The sequence below is a fragment of the Gobius niger genome (genome assembly GCF_951799975.1).
Source record: "Gobius niger genome assembly, chromosome: 3".
Lineage (NCBI taxonomy): Eukaryota > Metazoa > Chordata > Actinopteri > Gobiiformes > Gobiidae > Gobius > Gobius niger.
In genome coordinates this window covers 31,246,792-31,269,750 of record NC_136854.1, presented here as the reverse complement: position 1 = coordinate 31,269,750, position 22,959 = coordinate 31,246,792, and the positions used below count along the sequence as shown (strand labels likewise).

Below are 22,959 nucleotides of genomic sequence, written 5' to 3'. Positions count from 1 at the left end.
TCCACTAGAAGTTTTAACTGGCACTCGATGTTCGCTGTTAGCATGAAAGCTAACACTAGGATTATGGTTAGCATTCTCCATAATATAGACTGTGGAATCACTTTGTTTCTCTCCATATCCCTGTATGTTTTTTGGTAGAAAGGACATCCATAATTCAGCATTTGGTAAAGTAGTAGTAGTGGTGTAAGAGTAGGTGAAAGAGTAGTTTTTCCCCCTTTGTTTTCCCCCCTAACAGCTTTGAACGTGCTTTGTGAACGTTCTCGGAGATGCCGTCTGTATCGATGGGGTCCTGTGTTTGTTTCAGCAGCTCATATTTCAGTCTCTCAAATGTTATTACACCTAAACATATTTATTTATAACAGTGCACTGAAATGTATTCACAGACTATTTTTCTAATAATGGTCAGCGCTACTTCGAATGCACATTATATAAAAGGTTTGGTCTCGATGGTAAAACACATTCTAGGATTTGGCTTCTTGTCATTGTCATATGTTTTTGTTCGAGGCCATTTTGTTTTCTTTGCCGTGTGCGTCTCGGTTTTGGCTGAGGTGATATTGCATCATTTGCGTTCGAGCCCTGAGAGGCAGCAGCAGGTGCTACAGAATAGTGCCAAACTAAATGTAGCCACAGATGTGATAGGTACATCGCTGCTTTATTTGTTCTGGACATGACACAATAACCATAAATGACGAGGGGACTGTTATTTGATCTCCGTGGCACAGGTTTACGAGATTGTTTTGAGTATAGCTAAAGTAGTCATCAGTTTTTAATATATTTTTCTACATTTTATCAATCCCTTTAGATTGTGTAATAATGTTGCTACACAAATGTTGATACTTTTATGAGTTTGTGAGTGGAGTTATTGAAGGTCTATAGTAGCATACCTTTACTATAACCTGCTATAATGCATCTTTTTATAGCCTGAATAGAAATCTTAATTAGTTGCTATAAGCTGAATGCTGTCCTCGCATAATTAGAATACACTACAACGAATAAAAAAGAAGTTGACTTAGTTTGCAATATTAGGCTCCATCCATGTCTTTAAAATAGCCCAAAAGTCATACAGCTCCCCCATTCTTCACCCTCTGACACTGCATAAAGAAAGACAAATTCAAAGCACTCCCATGTGACTCCATATCTAATTGAAGGTTCTATGTTGTCTGTTCGTCTCCTCCGTTTCCTGTTGCTCGTTCCAAATCAGACATCGTAAACTAGTTACTCTGAGCGGGACTTGCAGGGATGAAAGAGGAGGTCAATGGGAGTCTCTTTAAGAAATGAAGCTGTTTGAAGAATAAAAAAACACGACAGTAATATCGAGCTAAAAGTTATGTATGAGCAGCAAATAGGCATCAGCAGGAGGTAGTAAACATTGACATAAATAGAGAAAATATGCAAAATAAAGTCAAGTTTTATAAGCAGAGACGACAATAATAATTAAAGTATATTATACATTTTTTGATTGCTTCATTATAGCCTCAGCCAAGTACCTCTATTTACACTTTGTGATCATAAGCTTTGGGCATGTTCATCATCATCTATGACTAAAGGCAAAGTATGGACCAAACTGTTTCATAAAAGTAAAGTAAGGACTGGTTCTCAGAAACTGGTTAATTTCCAACCTCCGACAAGGTGAAATGCCTCGGAGTGTCGTTCAAAGTTAAAGTTACAAGTAGAAAACTCGGAGATGATCGGAGTAGTCTGACTTCAGACAAGCTGGATACGTAGAAGTGTGTCTGAATGAAAAGGTTGCTGTTGACTGTTTGTAATTGGCACAGTCTCCAATATAACAACTTAGCATTATCTGAATTACATCTTTTGGGATGAAAAGCTTCCCCCCCTTCTGTGTTGCTGCTTCTAATGTTTATGGTGGTAGCTTTGTTATTTGGTCATGTGGTAAAAGGATACGATTTAGTTAATAAGTGCTGTGTTTGTGTTGCAATGGAAAAACCCAGTTTCGACCAGTCTGACAAGGACAAGACAAGGCGACATCATTGAGACACCTCAACCAATCAGAGGACATCATTCTGTGACCGGTTTCTCCTTGAGTGAAGTCTATAGAAACAGCTGAAACATTTGTGAAGATAATACGGTATACGGCTGTGTCTGCATTGTGCTCCTCTGAGTATTTACTCTGAGTATTCGTACTGTTTAACTACTCAAATGGAGATCTGTGTGTTGTCTCATGTTTTCTCATGTTACTGACATTCTAACAACCATTGCATGTGAGCCTTTGTTATTGGTCACAGCCTTCAATACTGATAACTTCCGGTGTGGTAGCTCGGCACACGGGCCTTTCAGATGTAAACAAACTTTGTAGTTGATTCAAACATGTACTGTGTAGTACCGCCCGGTACATGTTTCTTGTCACTTTTTGCCAAAGGCTGTTAAGTCTAGGAGTAACTATGGTGCCTTGACTGACCATTATGGACTAAATCTGTATGTACGTCTGGGTGTTTGTGGTTTGTGCTTTTTGATGTATATGCTTCATTGTCTATTCTGTTTTCTTTGTACCTGCCCTGGTTGACACATTTCTTCGTGAGGAAACAATAAATATTCTATTCTATTCCAATAAACGTTGCTGAGCATGTTTTGTCTCTGCTTCTGTTCCACTGCTCAGTCAACTCAAACCACATTGGTTCAGTAAAAGTTTTGAAAAGGACTTGACAGGAGCTCCGGGGGCCTGATGTGACCCCCGGGCCGCGTATTGATGATCTCTGCTGTAGATTGAAGCTCCACATCTATCGTCTGTCTGTTGATCATTTATCAGGTCAAGGCTTGCAACAAACTCCCCCGTGACCCATCAGCTCATCCGTGCACTCGAGGGTAACTTTGCCGAGAGCGGGACATCACCCACTCGTCTCCATGGAGATTCTGCTGTCATGATTTGATCGCCAGCAGATGATTACGAGGTTTCAAAGCGAAAAGATCTATTTTGATAATCCGCAACAAAAATAGCGTAATCGGTGTCTAGCTGAACAGGCACCGATGCCATGTTCATTGTCAGTATTTTAAGACAGTTGAGTTGCTTGCGATGTAGCGACACATACAGTAACCCCAGAATGTTCCGCAGTGTTGCTTTAAATGTCAGAACACCAGAACCTGCTCTCTCCCTAAAAAGGCCAAGAGTGCTGCGTATCAGACTGCATTGGTCGTTATAAATAGTGATTGTAAAGAGCAGGGGCTGATATGGCTGCTGTGTCACGGCACAGAATAGATTTTGTGAATAGACTTTGTGCCTCGTGGCATTCACCGCGCGGTTACGTAACGACACCATCCAGAGCGCAAATCCCCCGCAACACCATCCGGCGGCCGTAATTAAAAAGGTTTACCATGGCACCGGACCAGGGGCCAATGGATGACTGGGACCATTGTCTTATAATTAGGACAAATGTGCTGAAGCTCCCAGGCTCTCATCACAGCAGTAGTAGTAGTAGTGATAGTAGAACGGGGTGGTAGACAGACAGAATCTATATCTTTAATGCAGTGGAAAAAACACTCCATCACACAGAGGAATGAGAGGGAATTTTGATATTTGACAGGAAATTGGATTCAACTTTTGAGCCATTTGAAATCCAATCGAATCTCTTAACCCCCACCTGAACCGAGCACATTTTCTCCAGGTTGACTTCACTCAAATCTGAAAAAGCTTCTTGAAAAAAGTGTCAAAATTGCAAGAAAAAATAAGACAAAAACGAGGGTGAAAATGCAACAAAAAAGCGACAAAACATGATAAAAAAGCGACGAAAACGTGATGAAAAGGTGACAAAAATGTGTGACGAAAACGTTTTGTAGGTCTTAGCTTTCAAATGAGGCGTTACTCGGATATAGACTAACCTTTTAGATTTGGGTAAAGCTGATATGAAGATCAGAGAGAAAATGTGTTCGGGTAAGGCGAGGTTTTAATGACATTTAGCCATTAATTTCGGCACAATGACTTTTAGCAGCAGTTTTAGCAGTGATTACAATGTTTACAATGACACTGTATCTGGGAGAAAGAGGTGAATGGGTTCATTGTCTTTACTAGGTCTAATGATATAAAGCTCTTAGTGTAGTACTGACAGTAGAAGTAGTAGCATGCCTGGTAGCTGTTAACTGTAGATGGAGCTAATAAATGAACTCTTTCTTACACTTTCAGTGGCAGAAATAGTGACATCAAAGGTTTGGCAATGGCACCAACTGAACCAAGAGGACAAGGCTGGGTCTGTTGTCTTAATAAGGACAAATGCTAAGATGTGCTATTTTTGTAGTGTCCCATCGATCAGTGACCGCTCCAGTGTTGCAATCAATGCACAGGCCTCAGAGAGGTCAAGAGCAGCCCTCGTCAGGCCACCAAAAGAATGCTTTTAACCTCTCCTGTCCATAATAGAAGTCTGCACACGGCAACATGTAACTAGGGCTGAACAATTTTTCTGCTATTTGTCTGTGGTTGTAGTTTAGAGATTTATGTTCTAAAATCTGTGAACTGTGCACATTTTAACCAAGTCAGCAGCAAAACTGAACATTGGCACTTGTTTTCAATATCGATGCGTTTCTGTTTTAGACTAATTGGATCCATTCAAGCTCCAATTTTCAGTCAAGTATATAGTTTTTTTTGCAGCAACAGCTAACACGCACGAGTAATAGGTTTAAAATCAATATGTTGAACCAGAAAAGAAATCTACAGATGGTTGAGTAGTGAGGCACGTGTCTTGCACTGATATATATTTGTAACATATTTTTTCTAGCAGCAATACAAAGCTTCAAATGTCCGCTGACTTGCACACAGGAAATATTTTGAGACATGATTTTTCAGTTTTTGGCAATATCAGTAAAGGGATTTATTCAGTTTTTGGCTACAGTCTGGGTTACATAATAGAGGCTAGCTCACAGGAGGAAAGATGGAAGATTTATTGCCTGTTATTTTGAATGAGCACTGAATAATATTAGCCGCAACAGTGTGATCAGTTAGCAGCACAAGCCTGACGTTTAATAACATGTACATTACTTATATTGGCTTTAGATTGAGTGTTTGAGTGTCAGTGTTGACATGATGGCCCATTTTACACGTTGAATGTTGCTTTTTCCTTGACATTTTTGCTCGTCGTGCTCCTGGCTGTTTCTGCTGTTGAGTGATGGCCACGTCTAAATGCCAAATCAATACAGACCCGTTAAGACCCTCACAACCAAAAACTCATTATTCCAGTGACCGCCGGGAAAGTAATTTAGTGTGAAGACAATGAATTCCCCCCTTTTTTTAACTTTTAACTGAAGGAGCACTGCCAATATTGTTTACATATATGTATATGAAATCGTTAAAAAAAGATGTTGTTACAGTAGCTTTATTAATAGCGCATATTGTTGCTATTGTAATATTTGACAACATAACATCCCTAACATCCCTCCCCAGTGTGTATCTTCTCCCCGTGTCTGTGTAGGTTTCCTTCGGGTACTCCGGTTTCCCATGTACGATAGGAATGATGTGTGTGTGTGTGCGTGAGTGAGTGAATGGTGTTGGTCAGAGGGACTGTTGGCGCAGATGTGTGCAGTCACGACAGCACTTCTGTCAGTCTCACTTCTGTCAGGGAAAATGAAGCTACATATGAAGCTGACCACCATTGTGTGGAGTGAATGTGGAACAAAAATCGCTGGCACTATATGGTGTGCTATGACTGACTTCATATAGTGAGAGAGCATCTGAAGGAAAGCTACACAGACACAGGGAGAACGTGCACAAAGGCCCCGTCCGGCCCGGGGATCTTCTTGCTGCGCCACACGCTTATGTCTATTGCAATATTGTTTCATATTGTCTTATTTAAGCCTAACAGAGACTCGAAAAAAGAAATGTTGATTCAAGTCCTGTAGTATTTTCAGATATGGAAATAGTAACTGATATGCTATTGACAAATGAAGCACTGAAAGAGTGAGAGAATTAACATTGAACTAAGATACAAGTTTGAATCCTGGTAAGAGAACAGTAGTGTACCATTGCGGGACATGACCAGTGCCTTGGTACAGGTCCAAATCTCTGGCTCCTTTTAGATGAGATTTTATGTCCTTTGCCCTTTGTGCATCGGCACACCTTTAACTGCTGTCAAAATGAAGCCAATGTCCAACTGACTCATGATGACCATGATGACCTGTAATGATGACTATGCTTTTTGTTTGACTTACATCTCAACTTTGTACATCTTCTCAACTAGGACAGGAGAATATATCCCCAAATTATAGCACAGTATCAGTAATAATGCAAGTAACATATTTCATTAAGGGATTTTTCTGTATGTATGGAGCCTAAAATGAAAAGTGTGGTGGCTTACAAAGAGTCTAAGCCTTAGTCTTAATTTAGCTCAAACTCTTTTTCAATTGACTGTTGTGCCATATTCATTGTTATGTAAATTCTGCTTAATTTCACACGAGTCTAACAGCTGTGCTCTGTGTTGCGTTGCAGATCGACAAGTACCTGTACTCCATGCGTTTCTCCGATGAGACGCTGAAGGACCTCATGAACCGTTTCCGGAGGGAGATGGAGAACGGACTCAGCCGCGACACGAACCCCACGGCCACCGTCAAGATGCTGCCCACGTTCGTCCGCTCCATCCCTGACGGATCAGGTAGGAAAACAGTGTTAAAACATCGTCATTAAAACTAGATTCTGATACAACACAGTGGGTAAAGACTGCTTTCGTTCGGTTCACATCTGTCTAGTTCTCATGTTAGTCGAATAATGTATGTGGCGTCATTGTGGTAAAAGAGACAGCTCTGCGTCTCAAAGCAGGAATGCCCAGGGTTTGCGTCCCTCACCGTGACTAGCTTTAAGTACAAAAAACTGTCAAACATTTATTCTTGTTTATTTATGTTCTTCTGATGAGAGTGCAGTTGGAGCCTGTGCCCATTAAACAACAGTGACCAAACCAGGCCACACCAGCGGCTGCACAAAGAAAGAGCGTCATCAGCGTTTTTTCTCCTAAAGGCCACAGAACTGACACAGGAGTCACACTGTAACACTATCTGTGCTGCAGGGCTTGGCTTTCTATTCTGCAAAACCGTGTTATTTCAATGCAGTGTGCACTGGGAAATGTCAGACATGACTGGTGTAGGACACTTCACCCTCTCTGCTCGTATGAAATGTGAATATTGTATAGTGATATCATGATCACTGCTGTGTTGAAGTACAGTAACAGGTCTTGTTCACTTGAGGTCAAAGTCAAGTCGGTCTCAGCCTTTAGCTGTTGGTAAACACTGGACAGGCCCAGAAATAACTCCTGGCCTGACGTCCCGCAGCCGAGCAGAGAATCAGGTCCTGCAGTAAAAATAGACCCCACCAACAACGGCGGGTCGAGAGGATCAGGCAAAGGCCAGAGGTGAAGCTGCTGCACATTCTGTAGGCAGTAGGCCGGGACAATGCACACAATGAATGAAGTAAAAACAATTACTTCAAAAAACATTCATATACAGAATACAGACTTTCCAACTGCCTTAATAACAACAAAATAATGTTGTGCAAAACAATATCACTAAAAAAAATATCAATATTCAAAACTGTCTGGAATATCGCGATGATACTTCGTGCACATTTCCCAAAAAATTCAACACGGTATGGTCTAAAACCTAAAATCTAAACAAAATCCTAAACACCTTAAATAAAATTAGAAAAATCATGACTGAAACGTTACCATGCAGTTTGGTTTTGGGTGAGTAAGAAGTGTATGAATATCTGTCAGAAGTGTAATAAAATATTGTGGCTTCCTGTAGTTATTGTGTAGCCTATTATTGATTTTTCTTTTCTTTGTTAGCTTTCTTTGTTAGCTTTACCTCTTAACCCCCACCTGAACTGACCACATTCCTCCAGTTTGGCATTACCCAAATCTAAAAGCTTCTTGAAAAAAAGTTTCAAAACAGCAATAAAACATGTGATGCAAAAGTGACAAAAAAAGCCAGAAACATGCAGCAATAAAGTGACAAAAAGGTGTAAAAAATGTGATGAAAGAGCAACAAAAAAGGCATAAAAAAGCGTCAAAATTGCGACAAAAAAAGTGCTAAAAAGCAACAATAAAGTGACAAAAAAGTCACAAAAGAGCGACAAAAATGTGATGAAAAAGTCACAAAAACGCGGCAGCAACACGGCAACAACGTGAGGAAAAAGATAGAAAAGGAATAGATGACAGAGAAACAATATCGTTTTCTGCTCTTTTTATCATCAGGACATTTAATCACATTTTTACTCATATTTATCCTATTTTTGCATTTTACCAGTGGAATTTGTGTTTCATTGAGTTCCATGTTAATTGCAACGTGTGTTGTTGAAGAAATGCAAATATTTACATACTTTTCGCACAGAGATTACTGCAATATCCATTTTTTAACTTCTAAACCCCAGAGCACATTTTCTCCAGTGGCAAAACGAGGCTGAAAACACAACAGAAAATATGACAAAAACAGAATAAACAAGTGACAAATAGTGAAGAGTGAAGTGAAAAAGGGGCCACTAAAAAGCGACAAAAACGTGCCAGAAAAGCAACAATAACACAATAAAAACTTGACGAGAACGCGATAAAAAAAGCAGGAAAAAAGAGTTAAAGAAAGCAACAAAGAAATGCGAAAACACGGCCAAAAAACCCTACAAAAAAACAGGGGGAAAAAAGATATGAAAACATGACAAAAAACACACAAAGACAAGGCAACAGTCACAATCAGTTTTTCTAGGTCTTAGCTTTCAAATGATGCGTTACTCTGGGCTATAGACTGCAAGCTCCAGTCAAGAAGCTTTTAGATTTGGGTAATGCTGAACAGGAGAAAATGTGCTCTGGTAAGAGGTTTAGTTAGTTTTGGTGGCATCAAGTGGTCCTGCGATAATATCGTTTATCGCAATATTTTTCAACCTCAATACACTGAACTATACATTTTGTTATTGTGACAGGCTTACCAAGAAAGTCCCAATGAGGAGATCCTAATGTATTTATTTTTAGTGGTATTGGAAACCGGAGCACCCAGGGGAAACCGAAAGCTTTTCAAGTTGTGAGGCATGAGCACTAACTGCTCTACCATTAAAGGAGTACTTGTTTACCTTAATAAATCTTTTTCGTAGTCCTTCTGGGGGTAATACAAGTGTTAATGGGATGATTGGAGGGCCTTTCATCTCCCCCTGGTGTCTCTGGCCATAAAACCACACTTGCAGCTTTCCCTGCTCCGACTCGGAGGCGCAATACACACTAATAGACTCACAAAGAAGAAGCTAACAGGCTAAGAGGCAAAGCTAACTGTGTGCTAGCGCCACTTAAACAGTATTTACAGCCAAGTTGGAGTGACAAAAATTATCTCCGTTGTGTAATTGCGCTTATGGCCTCTAGGGGCATGAGTCACTTAGTTCTGCTTCAATGTTATTTTAGCATAGGTTGACACATGCGACCAAACTTTAGGACAACCTGTTCAGAAAGCCAAAGGACATTTCTCGTCTCTACCCACTCCAGCTTTTAATATCTGTACCGTCTGGCTGTAAATGTCACAGAGATTATCACATAAGTTTTTTATTAGGACGCACATATTGATATGCGTGTGTGAGGTTAGAACAGGACAGATCACTGTGACACGTTCACATGTCGAAGTGAGGTCGGTCTCATTCCTGTGCGGTCAAACAGGGAACAATCAAATAACACCATCCCGAACAGCGGGCTCTGAAGGACGGGGGCTCCTCTGAATCTCTTTGATGTGCAGTAGAGGGGATGTGTCAGCTCTCATTATGGACAAGAATGAAATGTATTGTCAAATAGTTACGGGTTTAATGGTTACACAATGGCTTGACTTGGAATAGTTTGTTGTATGAAATCCTTTAAGTTTGTGGTTTCCAACCTTTTCTGTGTCACGTACCCCTTCGTTCATTTATACACTGAGTACCTCGAGGAGCTTGCCAATATTATTACAGTGACCACCTAAACTATGAGTATTCAGCATTTAATAGTGTGCTGTGTTCAAAGTGAAGCTGAATAACTCATATAATTAAACCTTTTACTCAAAAACCTATTTAAAACTTTACCCAAATCTAAAAGCTTCTTGATAAAAGCGTCAAAATAGCGACAAAAACGACATTTTCCAGCCATGTCCTAATGTGTAGAATGAGCTCAGACCTGTTCACCACAACTGCCTCTAAAATCCTGCACTGTCACTCAAAAAGTTGTTACTTAAGGTCAGAAGTGCCGTCATACACGAGCTTAATATAGAAGGTGCAGTTACACGTATGACCTGAGGTGGCAGTAGTGAGTGTAAAATGGCCAACTTGCATCTAGCCCCTTTAAGTCATTAAATTGTTCAGTAGATTGTATAGAGTTGGTTCAGATTTGATGTATTTCTCCTATATTTTCCAGAAAAGGGCGACTTCATTGCTCTGGACCTGGGTGGCTCAAACTTCCGGATCCTGAGGGTGAAGGTGACGCACGACAAGAAGCAGCCGGTTCAGATGGAGAGCCAGGTCTACGAGACCCCAGACGACATCATCCACGGCAGCGGCACACAGGTGACTATATAAACAAACTATATCTGTGATTTCAGACTGTAGCCAGTGCCAACGTACTGTGCTCCTTCTCGTTAGAACTGGTATCTCAAATATATAGCACTGTCCATAAATACTCTGTTTGAGAACTGACTGAACAACACTGCACAGTCAGATGCAGGCTGCAAGCGGCAGTCTCATACTCCATGATACATTGGGCACATGGCTTTAAAAGGCCCCGCACCCAATTTTTACAGTCCTTCCGAGTAGGGGTGGGCCATATTGTATCGCATATCGCATGCAGCTCCATCAGAGCAGCATAAACACTGACTGGAGAACACAAGGACAGATGCTTAAAACGTAAAATGAAATGAAGGACGTAAACTGCTTGAGCAGATCATATTTGCAAAGAAATTAGTATGCTGTTAAAAATAAAATGAATAAAATATCACTGAATTAATCGTCCCAATAGGCGCAAGGCTGGGATTTTTAAGTAATTTGTCCATTGTCAATTAAATGGTGAAATATATCGTTATCATGATATTTCTTTTTTATATCGTGATATAGATTTTAGGCCATATCGCCCTGTCCTACTTCCAAGTCAAAATCTGAGATTTTTGTTGTTGTTGTGATGATTAGAGTTAACTATAAGGGTTGGACAACTCAAACACAAAAATCTTCCAGGTTAATAATTTTTCCTGCACTATTTACTGCTCTTACAATGGAATTCAGTATGGAAGGTTATACATTTTTACTATTACCAAGGAAATCCACCAGGTTTTGGATAAACTGTCTATAGACTAACAATAGCTAAAAAGAAAACAAATGTGTGTATGTATGTGTGTAGTGTCCAAATGTTCTAATGCAAACAATATGTCCAGTATTTTACCTTTTAAATTCCCATTAGTTTATAATGGAAAAAGTCAACACACTGGACCGAAAAGGAACAGGCCTTTAATAATGTCCACAGCCAGTTGTCACCAGTATTTTTCTCTATTCTCTTCATTTAGACTCTTTCATTTGTGCACTAAATCCATTGTTAAAGTCTGTTCCTGTATCTGGTTTCTGAACAGCAGCTGTCCCATCAAAACCCATGTGTTGTTTCTTTTTTTTCCTGTTTCGGCGGCGTCTGCTCTGAAAGTCGGCTTGTTGCGGTATTAGATTACACTCAGTCTCCAGCTGTTTATTGCGGTCCACAGGAGGTCCCTGGTCTGGTTTAGTTCAGTGTCATTTTACTCTAATTGAGGAGCGTGTGTCGGACAGCTGCATGTAAGGCCCATTAGTAAAGCACTCAACAACAATACCGTAGTCATAACTGATGTGGTGGACCTTTTTGCAGATGTTTTGTGTGCGCTGTGATTGAACTAGAGTGAAGACAGTGGTCATTGTGAAGTAGGGTACAGTTTCACCAGGGTGACCATTATGACGCAATGGGAGTTTGTGGAGGACACCAAATAGTGACTTTTTTCATCCACGTTGAATGGTTTCACTTTTTGAAATGAATCCGCACTAAGGTGAAAGCCTTTCTCATCAGTTCAGTTACTATGGAAACTTACACATGGCCAAAAGTCATTAAAGTAGACACAGTTATTAGACACAAATCTTGCTAAAACATAGTTAACACGATTATATTTAAGATTTTGCTAAAGATTGTACCCAGCTTTCTTTAGTTTGGCCATTTTTTGTGATGTTTTTCATTTCACCTTCTTATTGGACATCGGCACGGAACGTGACATAGATGAAGGCAAACAATTTTAAACTGTTGCTGTGCCGACCATATTAGGTCAATGGGAAATTAGTCAAACTGCTATGTTACCTTCCACTATGTCACTTCCTGTCAGCAGCTTAAAAATTTAAAAATTCAAATAAAAATAACTTTTCTGCCTGACATTTCTACATTAAAACTGCTGCTTCACTGAAATAAAATGATACTTATGCAACTGATGTTATCCTTCTATAAGTCATATTTTCAAAAGCCTTAAAACCTATATGCACTTTAAAGATGCATTATTGAACTTTTTATGTGGACAAAAAACTTGATGTTGGCACATAATTATCCTTTTTGTGACCCAATAGCTGTATGGGAGGCTAGGATGGCACCTTTATTTTCTATCACGGTGGCCTATATACAATGCTCCAGGATCAGTTGTTGTCCAGATTTTCTGGAGTGAGGGTCCGTCAGCTGTGAAAACTTTCCAGAAAGTCTAAAAACAAATGATCCTGGAGCATCATAGAGGCCGCTGTGATGGAAACTTAAGGCGCCATGCTGACCGCTCACACAGCTGCTGGGTCACTAAAAGTTAAATTATTTACTCCTTCAATTGAAAGCGACAAGACGGAGGAAAACGGCAGCACTGTAAGAGAATCATGGCTCAATTTTTAGCCTCTTTCAACTTAGAGGTGAGGTCGGATTGATGAGCTCTTAGTGCTTTAAAATAAATAAATTCATCTACATTTCTTTTTAGGTTGCTTTAAGTTGCGTAAAAGGTCAAAAGCGCATGTTTCACTTTATTAAAAAAATGTCATTCCTCAGTTCAGTCATCTAGTTTTATGGAGGCCTGTTCTAGCACTGTTTAGAACCAAAACGAAAATGATAAACATGACCTACTTTCAACCTATCAAACAAGAATGCTTGGACATCCAATCAAATAAATATTCTGGACATGTCTCAATGTACACGGCAAACATTTAGAGATTAAACCACTAACTTCTGGCCTTAGAGAAGAGATTTGTTTAATCTGGAAACATCAGCCGTCTAGACAATTCCAGCTGTATTGTTTTATCTGATTAAAATACATACTAAATCATTAGTGGAATAAACTCTTCCTTTGCCACTGTAATCATGCTGCCTCCAAATCATCTGTTTAGCTCTCACAATATATACACATCTAAAATGAAGCCTAAAAATCAAAGTTCTGATCCCTGCACCCTGTAATGTGGTCCTGAGGCGAGATATGGCCGACAGACAGTGCTAGTGCTTAAAGTCTCTCCTCCGTGTCCGCAGCTGTTTGACCATGTGGCCGACTGCCTGGGCGACTTCATGGAGAAACAGAAAATCAAAGACAAGAAGCTCCCAGTGGGATTCACCTTCTCCTTCCCCTGCGCCCAAACCAAACTGGACGAGGTAAATGCAACACATCTATCGCAATCTGTTCAAAGAGACAACATGTCAAAGGTTTAGTTTGCTTAAATAGCTCATCAGCCTTTTTTTGCGCTAAGTTTCCAAAAACAGGTTGCATTCAACAGAAACTGGAGGATTGGTATTGGTCATGTTTTTCGGTAAACTAGACTACAAAATCAAATCTTAAGTATTTTCAATAGCTTTTATCAATTCACTTTCTTTCTCTCATACATTATAGTTGTCCTCATATAAATTGTACTTCATTTAAGTGAAATATACAGTTTTCTTATGGTTTTGCCTGTAAACCACACCTAACATTTCAGTGGGAAATCTTTGACTGTATTTTTCCCCATATTTATCAGCATTGTCTTGTCTTATGATCCTTTCATGTGACCACATAGGTTTAACATATGTAAATAAATACGTATTCTTGTACACAGCAGAACAAGACAGAAAAAGCTGCTCAGTCTACACTTGTAATATTTTCCTCCCGACTCTGTGAGCAGAATACTGATAAATTCCTACATTTTCATTCTGCCAAGGCCGTCTAAATGTCTCTTAAATCTGCGTTAACAAAACCCATCCTTTCCAGGCCGTTTTATTGACGTGGACAAAGAAGTTTAAAGCCAACGGAGTCGAGGGAATGGACGTAGTGAAGCTTCTAAACAAAGCCATTAAGAAAAGAGGGGTGAGTTGTGTAACTTTTAACTTGATTTTTGCCAGAATATCTTAAAATATGAGCAGCATATTTTAAAGAGTATTACTCTGGTTTTGCAGGACTACCAGGCAGACATCATGGCAGTAGTGAACGATACGACAGGCACCATGATGACCTGCGGGTTCGACGACCAGCGCTGTGAAGTGGGCATTATTATAGGTAACAACACGACTGTTTAGGATGATAACAACACTCTGAAAGGTTACGGCTGATGGTTCTTGATAAGGCAGTTCAAGTGAGGTCGTAATTGGCTAAACGAAAGCCTAAACGTCGGGCCACCCACAGCTTCCGGCAGTTTGCCCCAGTAACAACAGCGGTCCAGTTCAAGCATGTGATGTAAATACAACGTCTGTTTAATGAGTAATGGTTCAGACGATGACAAAACATCTCTATTTGTATAATGCAATAACTGTCAAGGACAACTAATAGTCTACAGCCAAAGAAAGTTATTTAATAGACAAAATCCTTACAATATTATGCCATTATAGTCTCTTTACTTTTCACATGAACTGGATAAAGCTTCTCAAAACAATGACATCAATGTGGCAGATGATGGCGCTAGAGTATAGAGTTTAGATCAGTATCTAGTACCTTTGTCTACTCAGCCATACTGAGTAGCTTGCTAGCATATGTTGAATTGAATGACTTCAAGTTATCTTTTCTGTCAATCACCACATTAGAATAGATAGAAAAGATCCAGTGTTGCATTCATTCATCGCCAAGATCTTGGATTGATGATGGGAGAGCGTGACCACAGTGCAAAGCCTTCTCCAAAGATTCTCATTGGGGTTAAGTACTGATGTGGAGCCAAATCCATGTGTGAAAATCATGTCTCACGCTCCCTGAACCACTCTTTCACAGTGTGAGCCCGATAAATCCTGGCATTGTCATCTCAGAATATGTCCGCGCCATCAGGGAACAAGAAATAGAAATTGCTGGAATAAGCTGATCACTCAGGTTAGTCATTCTTTGGGCTAGTGTTGCTGAACCTGGACCCGATCAACAGCAGCAACCCCTTAACAGTTAGTTAAATCCAGGTAGCGACTTTTTTGGGGGGTCAGGCAGTGTATATTTTAATATCCCAGAGGGGAATGTTATCATGGCACAACCAGCAACCTCTAATCCGTGTGAATACCAATTTGAGCGGCTGGATTGGGTGCATCCACTATAATGGCAAATAGCTGCACAAGAAGAGTCATGTGGCTGTGATTTTGGTTCTCGATTATGTCCCATCTACCAGCCTCGAATCAAAAGATCATTTATGGAACAAAGGATCCGAACAATAGTGTGGAAAACAGGCACGTCTTTACCAACTAAGCTGAGACTCTCCTTAGTTACAAAGTTACTTACTCCACTTGGTCCTGTCCCGTTTCAGGAACTGGCACAAACGCGTGTTATATGGAGGAGCTGCGGCACATTGACCTGGTGGAGGGCGACGAGGGCCGGATGTGCATCAACACCGAGTGGGGCGCGTTCGGAGACAACGGCTCACTGGAGGATTTACGGACCGAGTACGACAGAGAGATCGACCGCGGCTCCGTCAACCCGGGAAAACAACTGTGAGTGTTATGGGGAAGACTGAGATATGAAAACTTAGGAAGCTTCAATGAAGGTATTCAAATCGTCTTCTGTACTGGTGGTTGAAGTCTCGAACGTTTCGCCTCTCATCCAAAAGGCTTCGTCAGCGAAAACTAAAGGCCTTCTGTTCAGTAGGCCTACCCCTCCCCTTTTGGTCTTTATCTAGGCTGCGAGCTGAACAGAACTTTAGTTTTCGCTGACGAAGCCTTTTGGATGAGAGGCGAAACGTTTGAGACTTCAACCACCAGTACAGAAGACGATTTGAATACCTTCATTGAAGATGGACAACTCCTGTATGACTGAGAGCTTACACAGACAACTTAGGAAGCGTTAAATAGCAAGCATGTTCACTGCATTCAGAGCTATTGCAATGTCTCGCCTTCTGAGTGATCTGTTGTTTGGCTCAGGTTTGAGAAGATGGCCAGCGGGATGTACATAGGGGAGCTGGTGCGCCTCATTCTGGTGAAAATGGCCAAAGAGGGGCTTCTGTTCGAGGGACGCATCACCCCAGAGCTCCTGACCAAAGGCAAGATCGAGACCAAGCACGTCTCCGCCATCGAGAAGTGAGTGCATGTCCCATATAATGTAACACAAGTACATAATGACTGTATTAATGAATCGTACTGTATCTGTTTCAGGTCTAAGGAGGGTCTGAAGAAGTGCATGGAGATCCTTGCCAGGCTGGGAGTGGAGCCCTCAGATGAAGACTGTCTGGCCGTGCAGCACGTGTGCACCATCGTGTCCTTCCGATCAGCAAACCTCATCTCTGCCACTCTCGGCGCCATCCTCAACCGCCTGAAGGACAACAAGGGAGTGGCCCGGCTCAAAACCACCGTGGGCATCGATGGATCGCTCTACAAAATGCACCCCCAGTACGTTACAGTCTAAAGACACCGCTTTTTCTAACAAGATAACCAGGTGGAAAAAACTAGAGCGCCGTCAGCCACTTATGAAGCATCTCTAACTTTAACTTAAGTGAAATTAGCCTGATCATTTGTCACTGAATGTCCACCAAGACCTTAATTTGAGCTTCTTACGGTACATGTTCTTCCAAAAGGCGGTCTAATATTAAATGCATAGCCATTACAAACATTAGGGATTACAACTGTAAACATTTAAGGACTTGGTCTAAAAGCACTTCAAGGATTTTCAAGGAATTTAAGCACAACTAACATGATTCCTTAGAAGCTGATAGTCCCGCGGATCAAAATCCGATATTTCAGAATTGAATGAACACATTCTTTCCAAGCTCAACAAACAGCACAGTAGGGACAGGACGTTCCACTTTTGTCACGATCCGATACATATCACAATACTCGATCCGATTGTGATACAATAAGTAATTATGATAAGTCATGAGTCCAAAGTTTATGAACCAAATACCATTTGACATTAATGAAGTGTTAAGATTGAAAAGTGCATTAAAACAAAATGTAACAAAGTGCTGTTACTGGAAAACAAAGAAGTGCAGGATAAAAATGCCTCCAAACCCAGGTATTGAAAGTATTGCAATACTTGATAAAGTATCAATATTTGGTATTGCAGCACAAAGTATTGTGATCCAATCGGATATTTTGTCCCAGCCCTAGAGTACAGCCTCTCAGACACTCGGCAAATAAGTGATGAATATAAAATACTAGTTTTAACTTACAGCTTTTAATTTAAACAATCAAACAGTCATTAGCATTGAAATAAAGGCATGAAAAAATTGCTCCTTTTACTAAACTTTACAACAAAAACACACACTTCCTGTCATTATAAAACTCCTGCTGTTTGAATGATGACACCTCCACTCTTTCACGTGTTGTCGCCGCATAATATCAAAACGATTATTTGATATCTAAATTTGTATAGTATAGCATAGCATAGTAGTATAGTGTATTATATTTAAAATATATTATTACCATTATCTAATAAACTACAATGTCAAACCTGTGCTTTGTCTCTTCACAGATACGCCCGGCGCCTCCACAAGACAGTCCGCCGCTTGGTCCCGGATTCGGACGTTCGGTTCCTTCTGTCGGAGAGTGGCAGCGCCAAAGGGGCTGCGATGGTGACCGCCGTGGCCTACCGCCTCACGGATCAGGCCCGGCAGATCCAGGAGACACTCGCGGAGTTCAGGCTCAGCAAGACACAGCTGCTGGAGGTGAAGAAACGCATGAAGGTGGAGATCGAGAGAGGACTGGGCAAGAACACGCACAAGGAGGCGACTGTCAAAATGCTGCCAACGTTCGTCCGCAGCACGCCGGACGGCACAGGTGAGCAGATGCAAATGTATGATTTAGTATCATGCTATTTCAGATATAAACAGCAGTATTCCTGTATCAAAGGGTATTATATAAAAGATCTATATAAGAATTAATTATTTTTAAGAATATCATATTTTTAATAACTTAAAGATGAGATACTGTGTGTATTAGGAGCATTAACAATTTCAAAGCTACAAGCAAATAACAAAACACCTGGGCAATAGTACTATTTAGTTCTTTATAGTAAGACAACAGGTTTTAAAACACTACATTCAATCATGGACATTACAGATGAAGAGAGAAGGAACAAACTCAAAATTACAGTATACCCTAATATTACAATAACTTTGTTACTATCCTAATGCATATCCATTTATTGGTTGAATACACCTCTTCCTTTACACATTCTACACACACACACACACACACACACACACACACACACACACACACACACACACACACACACACACACACACACACACACACACACACACACACACACACACACACACACACACACACACACACACACACCAATTTCTAATGTTGTCTTTGGTCAATGTATGTGATCTTTTTCTGTGTTTTTCTGTGTTCAAACTCAAAATTACAGTATACCCTAATATTACAATAACTTTGTTACTATCCTAATGCATATCCATTTATTGGTTGAATACACCTCTTCCTTTACACATTCTACACACACACACAGACACACACACACACACACACACCAATTTCTAATGTTGTCTTTGGTCAATGTATGTGATCTTTTTCTGTGTTGTGTTATAGTTTCTTTGTTGTTAGTTGTAACAAATGTTAATAAAAAAAAAAAAGACAACAGAGAATTTAAAATTGACCATGTGATGAACTGGGAAGAAGCTAGGATCATAGGAACCTCAGATCGCAAGGCTATTGTTAAAATCAGGAAGCGAAGCTCTAGTTCAGTCACCAGAGATTACCTGGTAAACTCTGCTCCAGAGACCACCACACGGCGGCAGGCGCGGCCAACCTGACAATTCTACTAGATCTAGATCCACGCCTGGGAGCGTAAACCATAAAAGAAGCTGTCATGAACATAATTTGAAGGCTGAAATGAACTAGACAGCTCAAGCGAAGGTGTCCTAACTTCAGAACACAGAGGTGCAGTACCGTAAGGCATCACCAGGTGGAGCCAGAGTGATTTGAGCTCTTGAAAAGGAGGCAGAAAAAGTGCAAGGTCACTCAAACAAGCTGTGTTTTTTATATGGGGGAGCAACAACAGCACTGAATGGTTAGAAGTGCAATAAGCATAATATAGGTCCTTTAAATCTTCTCAAGTGGCCTGGACCGAAGTAGAGGGCAAGTGTTGTTGGGTCAAGGCTGTCATCAAGATTGACCAGAGGGAATGACCTTCAATCTGATAAAGACATAAAAGGCCAAAAAAAAATGAGGACACTCCACTTTTAGTCCCCGATGACGTGTAAATACATGTTTTATTCTCCCGTCCTGACCAGCAAAGGGCGACAGACACCTATTCCAAACATCCTCCGCAAAGTAAAAGCCACTTAAAGGTGCATTATGCAACTTCTTCTGTGGAAAAAAGAGTTGTTATTTTTGCGTATTTGACCTTGTAGTGACCCGGTGGCTGTATGAGTGGTCAGCATGGTACCTTTATTTTCCATCACATGTGGTCTCTACAATGCTCCAGGATCTATTGTTTTGAAGGTTTTCACCGCTGACGGACACTCTCACCAGAAAACCTACAAAACAATTGATCCTCTAGCATTGTAGAGACCACCGCGATCGAAAGTGAAGGCGTCATGCTGACCACTCATACAGCCACTGGATCACTACAAGGTCAAATGTGCACAAATATCAACTTTCTTTTCCACATGAAAAGTTGGATAATGAAGATTTAAAAACAGTGTTAGAGTGACTTTATTCATAAAACATGGGATACTTCACCTAATTCAAACATGATTTCAAAAAGCCACAAAACAGAACTTGCTCTGGAGGTTTACCGGTCTGCCTTTTGTATTTCTACTCAATTGCTCCATCCTATAAAAATCAAGTGCAAGCAATAACTGGGTCAGTCGAGTTCACCGGGTGAGATTGGTTCATTTCCCAGACACAGTTTACTGCCCGACTATCAGCTGTTATGGCTTTATTGGAGGCTCTTTGGTGGGACTGTATGAATCTGGGGTTAAGATAAGGTCGTCAAAGTCAAATCTACGGTCATTTTTAATGTGAGACACAGCAGGAGACTTACATACATAAATAAATGAGACACTCTGTTATGCATTATACAAAACACACTTATTTTGTGAATGAAAATGTCCATAATATTAAAAAAAAGGCTAAGCATCCACTATTTCTCTGTCCTAATTTTATTGATTAAACTATTATGAGTAATAGTTTAACCTGCCCGGTCTTAAATTAAGTCTTTTTTTTCTTTCTTTTTTTTTTTTTACAGAAAATGGCGATTTCCTGGCCCTAGATCTGGGGGGCACAAACTTCCGAGTGCTTTTGGTGAAAATCCGCAGCGGCAAACGGCGGACGGTCGAGATGCACAACAAAATCTACGCCATCCCCATAGAAGTGATGCAGGGCACGGGAGAAGAGGTGCGCTTGTTATTAGCCGGTTTTGATTCATTTACCATACATTTACATTCATTTACAATTACTGTAATTCTGACTACGTTTGCAGTTGTTCGACCACATTGTGCACTGCATCTCGGACTTCCTGGATTACATGGGGATGAAAAGTGCTCGTCTGCCGCTGGGATTCACTTTCTCCTTCCCCTGTTACCAAACCAGCCTTGATGCGGTATGTGTTATACATATATTATACTGTGTTATACTTATTATCACTATCAATTGAGTCATACACTAAAATAGGACACTAAACTAAAAGGGGCGACAGTGGCACAGATGGTAGAGAGGGTGGTCTCATGATCGGAAGGTCGGGGGTTCGAATCCCACCTCCTGAAAGTGCACATTGTCGTTGTGTCCTTGGGCAAGACACTTCACCCACATTGCCCCCAGTGTCTGCGTACATTGGTGTATGAATGGGTGAGTGGATCCTTGCTGTAAAGCAAGTGCCTAATTAGTGCCTAATGTAGGTGGAAAAGTGCTATATAAGTTGAGACCAAAAGTAGTTCATGATGGCTAAAACTATATGACTAAAAAGTCCAGATCATTTTATCGACTACAAAATACAAAGAGACATAAATTTGCTGCCCAAGGAAAAAGTCTGGTCCCTTGTCCATGTGAGAGAAGCTCAGCAGTTGACCTTGATTAAATATATTAGGGAATTTTATAATTGTAAAGTTGATTAAAACAATTTTAGATTTAGACGACTAAATATACGGTAACCCGCTTTTCTTTATTATCAACATTATTAACATTATGTGATTCTCACTGACTATTATCATAGTTTATCCACACTGAAATATGTTCATACAAATTAGACGAGTTGATGTGTACCTGTCTGGTCTTCTGGTCTCATTCACGAAAAGATTTAGATTTAGCCTCTCCTCCACTCCTCATGGGGCCAAAGGGGGTGAAGATAGAAGCAACCAAGCTCTTCCACGATTTCCCTATTTAAACACAGTTACGTGAGTAGTTACACGATTTTCTAAGTGGATAAAAAGGGGAACTATATTGTAAAGCGTAATAACACCTTAGGAGCTCTTTGACGTCCACGCAGTAAAGTTAAGATATTACTGTGCGGACATCGAAGTAACTATACTTGGATCGTGTAACTACTCACGTAACCATATGGCGTGGGAAGTACATGGGGTGGAGAAACACTTTTTCCTCCAACCAGACTCTGCGGCCGGGAAGGGGCGAGGGGTTGTGGGGGAGTGGGAGGTGAACACGTGCATTTGTTTTGTTCCGCGTTTATGGCCAAGTGAGCGCCGGTCCACGCCACAGGGACCAGCATTGGCGACATCTCTTTCTCTCAAGACACGAGCATTGTTTTGCTCACTATGGGGTTAATCGTTTTTAGTTTGACCTGTGAGAGCCTATCATGAGTAAGGAAGAACACAAGGCAGCGCGATGTAAACGAGGAAATGAATAATTTGTGAGGAAAATACAGTATTGCACGTTATATATTACAAAGTCGTTCTTATTTGGGTCACGGCTTGTCGTCCCAGGGCGGTAGTGGCTCCCGACACCATACCAGTTGAGAATTACTGCCCTAGAGGAGCTAAAAGAAGTGTGTGGATGTTAACAATGTTTCAGAAAATGTAATATCACTGTAGATAAAGTCTTTGCAAGTAAATGGATTGGGTAACTTTCTAGATTTATCCCCCTGAAAACCAAAGGCCTTGACAAATAAGTTTATCTGTATAAGGTTCAAATGTGTTTTCCTGCTTTGGGTTCAGGGGATCCTTGTGACTTGGACCAAAGGCTTCAAAGCCACAGACTGCGAAGGAGAAGATGTGGTGGATCTGCTCAGAGAAGCCATCAAGAGGAAAGAGGTAAAGCCAAGATACAAACTTTGAGAAATACAGTAGCAACAGGACATTTTCTGGCCTGTGATAAAAAACAGGAAAAATGTCCAGAGTTTTCCACTACAAAACCAATGAAGCAGCTGCAATGCCAAAAGTCATCCATGTATTGGTCGCTGTAGATTGATCTCCAAGCAAATAATGTAAAAACAACTTCGATTTACAGCTTTTCAGTAACTATATAAACAACTGCAAAGATCTATTGAATCTGATCTGTAATTTCTTAAGCCCTGCCTTTTGACTTACCTCAATAGCTTCTACTTTTCTTTTAATCTCAACAGCAGGGAACAAGAACACTGCCTTCGTCAAACAGTGCAAGCTGCTTGAGTCAC

At 40.7% G+C, this 22,959-nt stretch overlaps 1 protein-coding gene across 1 annotated transcript in view; it reads left to right on the top strand.

Annotated features, from left to right (window-relative positions):
* The window catches only part of LOC306960785 (hexokinase-1), a 38,316-nt gene that overhangs the window by 4,262 nt on the left and 11,095 nt on the right, over positions 1-22,959 (top strand). The window contains exons 2-13 of the mRNA XM_079553336.1: positions 6,428-6,590; positions 10,338-10,486; positions 13,467-13,586; positions 14,176-14,271; positions 14,361-14,460; positions 15,677-15,860; positions 16,287-16,442; positions 16,518-16,751; positions 17,833-18,137; positions 20,584-20,732; positions 20,818-20,937; positions 22,502-22,597. Coding sequence (XP_079409462.1) covers positions 6,428-6,590; positions 10,338-10,486; positions 13,467-13,586; positions 14,176-14,271; positions 14,361-14,460; positions 15,677-15,860; positions 16,287-16,442; positions 16,518-16,751; positions 17,833-18,137; positions 20,584-20,732; positions 20,818-20,937; positions 22,502-22,597 — 1,872 coding nt within the window. The remainder of the gene's footprint in view (positions 1-6,427; positions 6,591-10,337; positions 10,487-13,466; positions 13,587-14,175; positions 14,272-14,360; positions 14,461-15,676; positions 15,861-16,286; positions 16,443-16,517; positions 16,752-17,832; positions 18,138-20,583; positions 20,733-20,817; positions 20,938-22,501; positions 22,598-22,959) is intronic.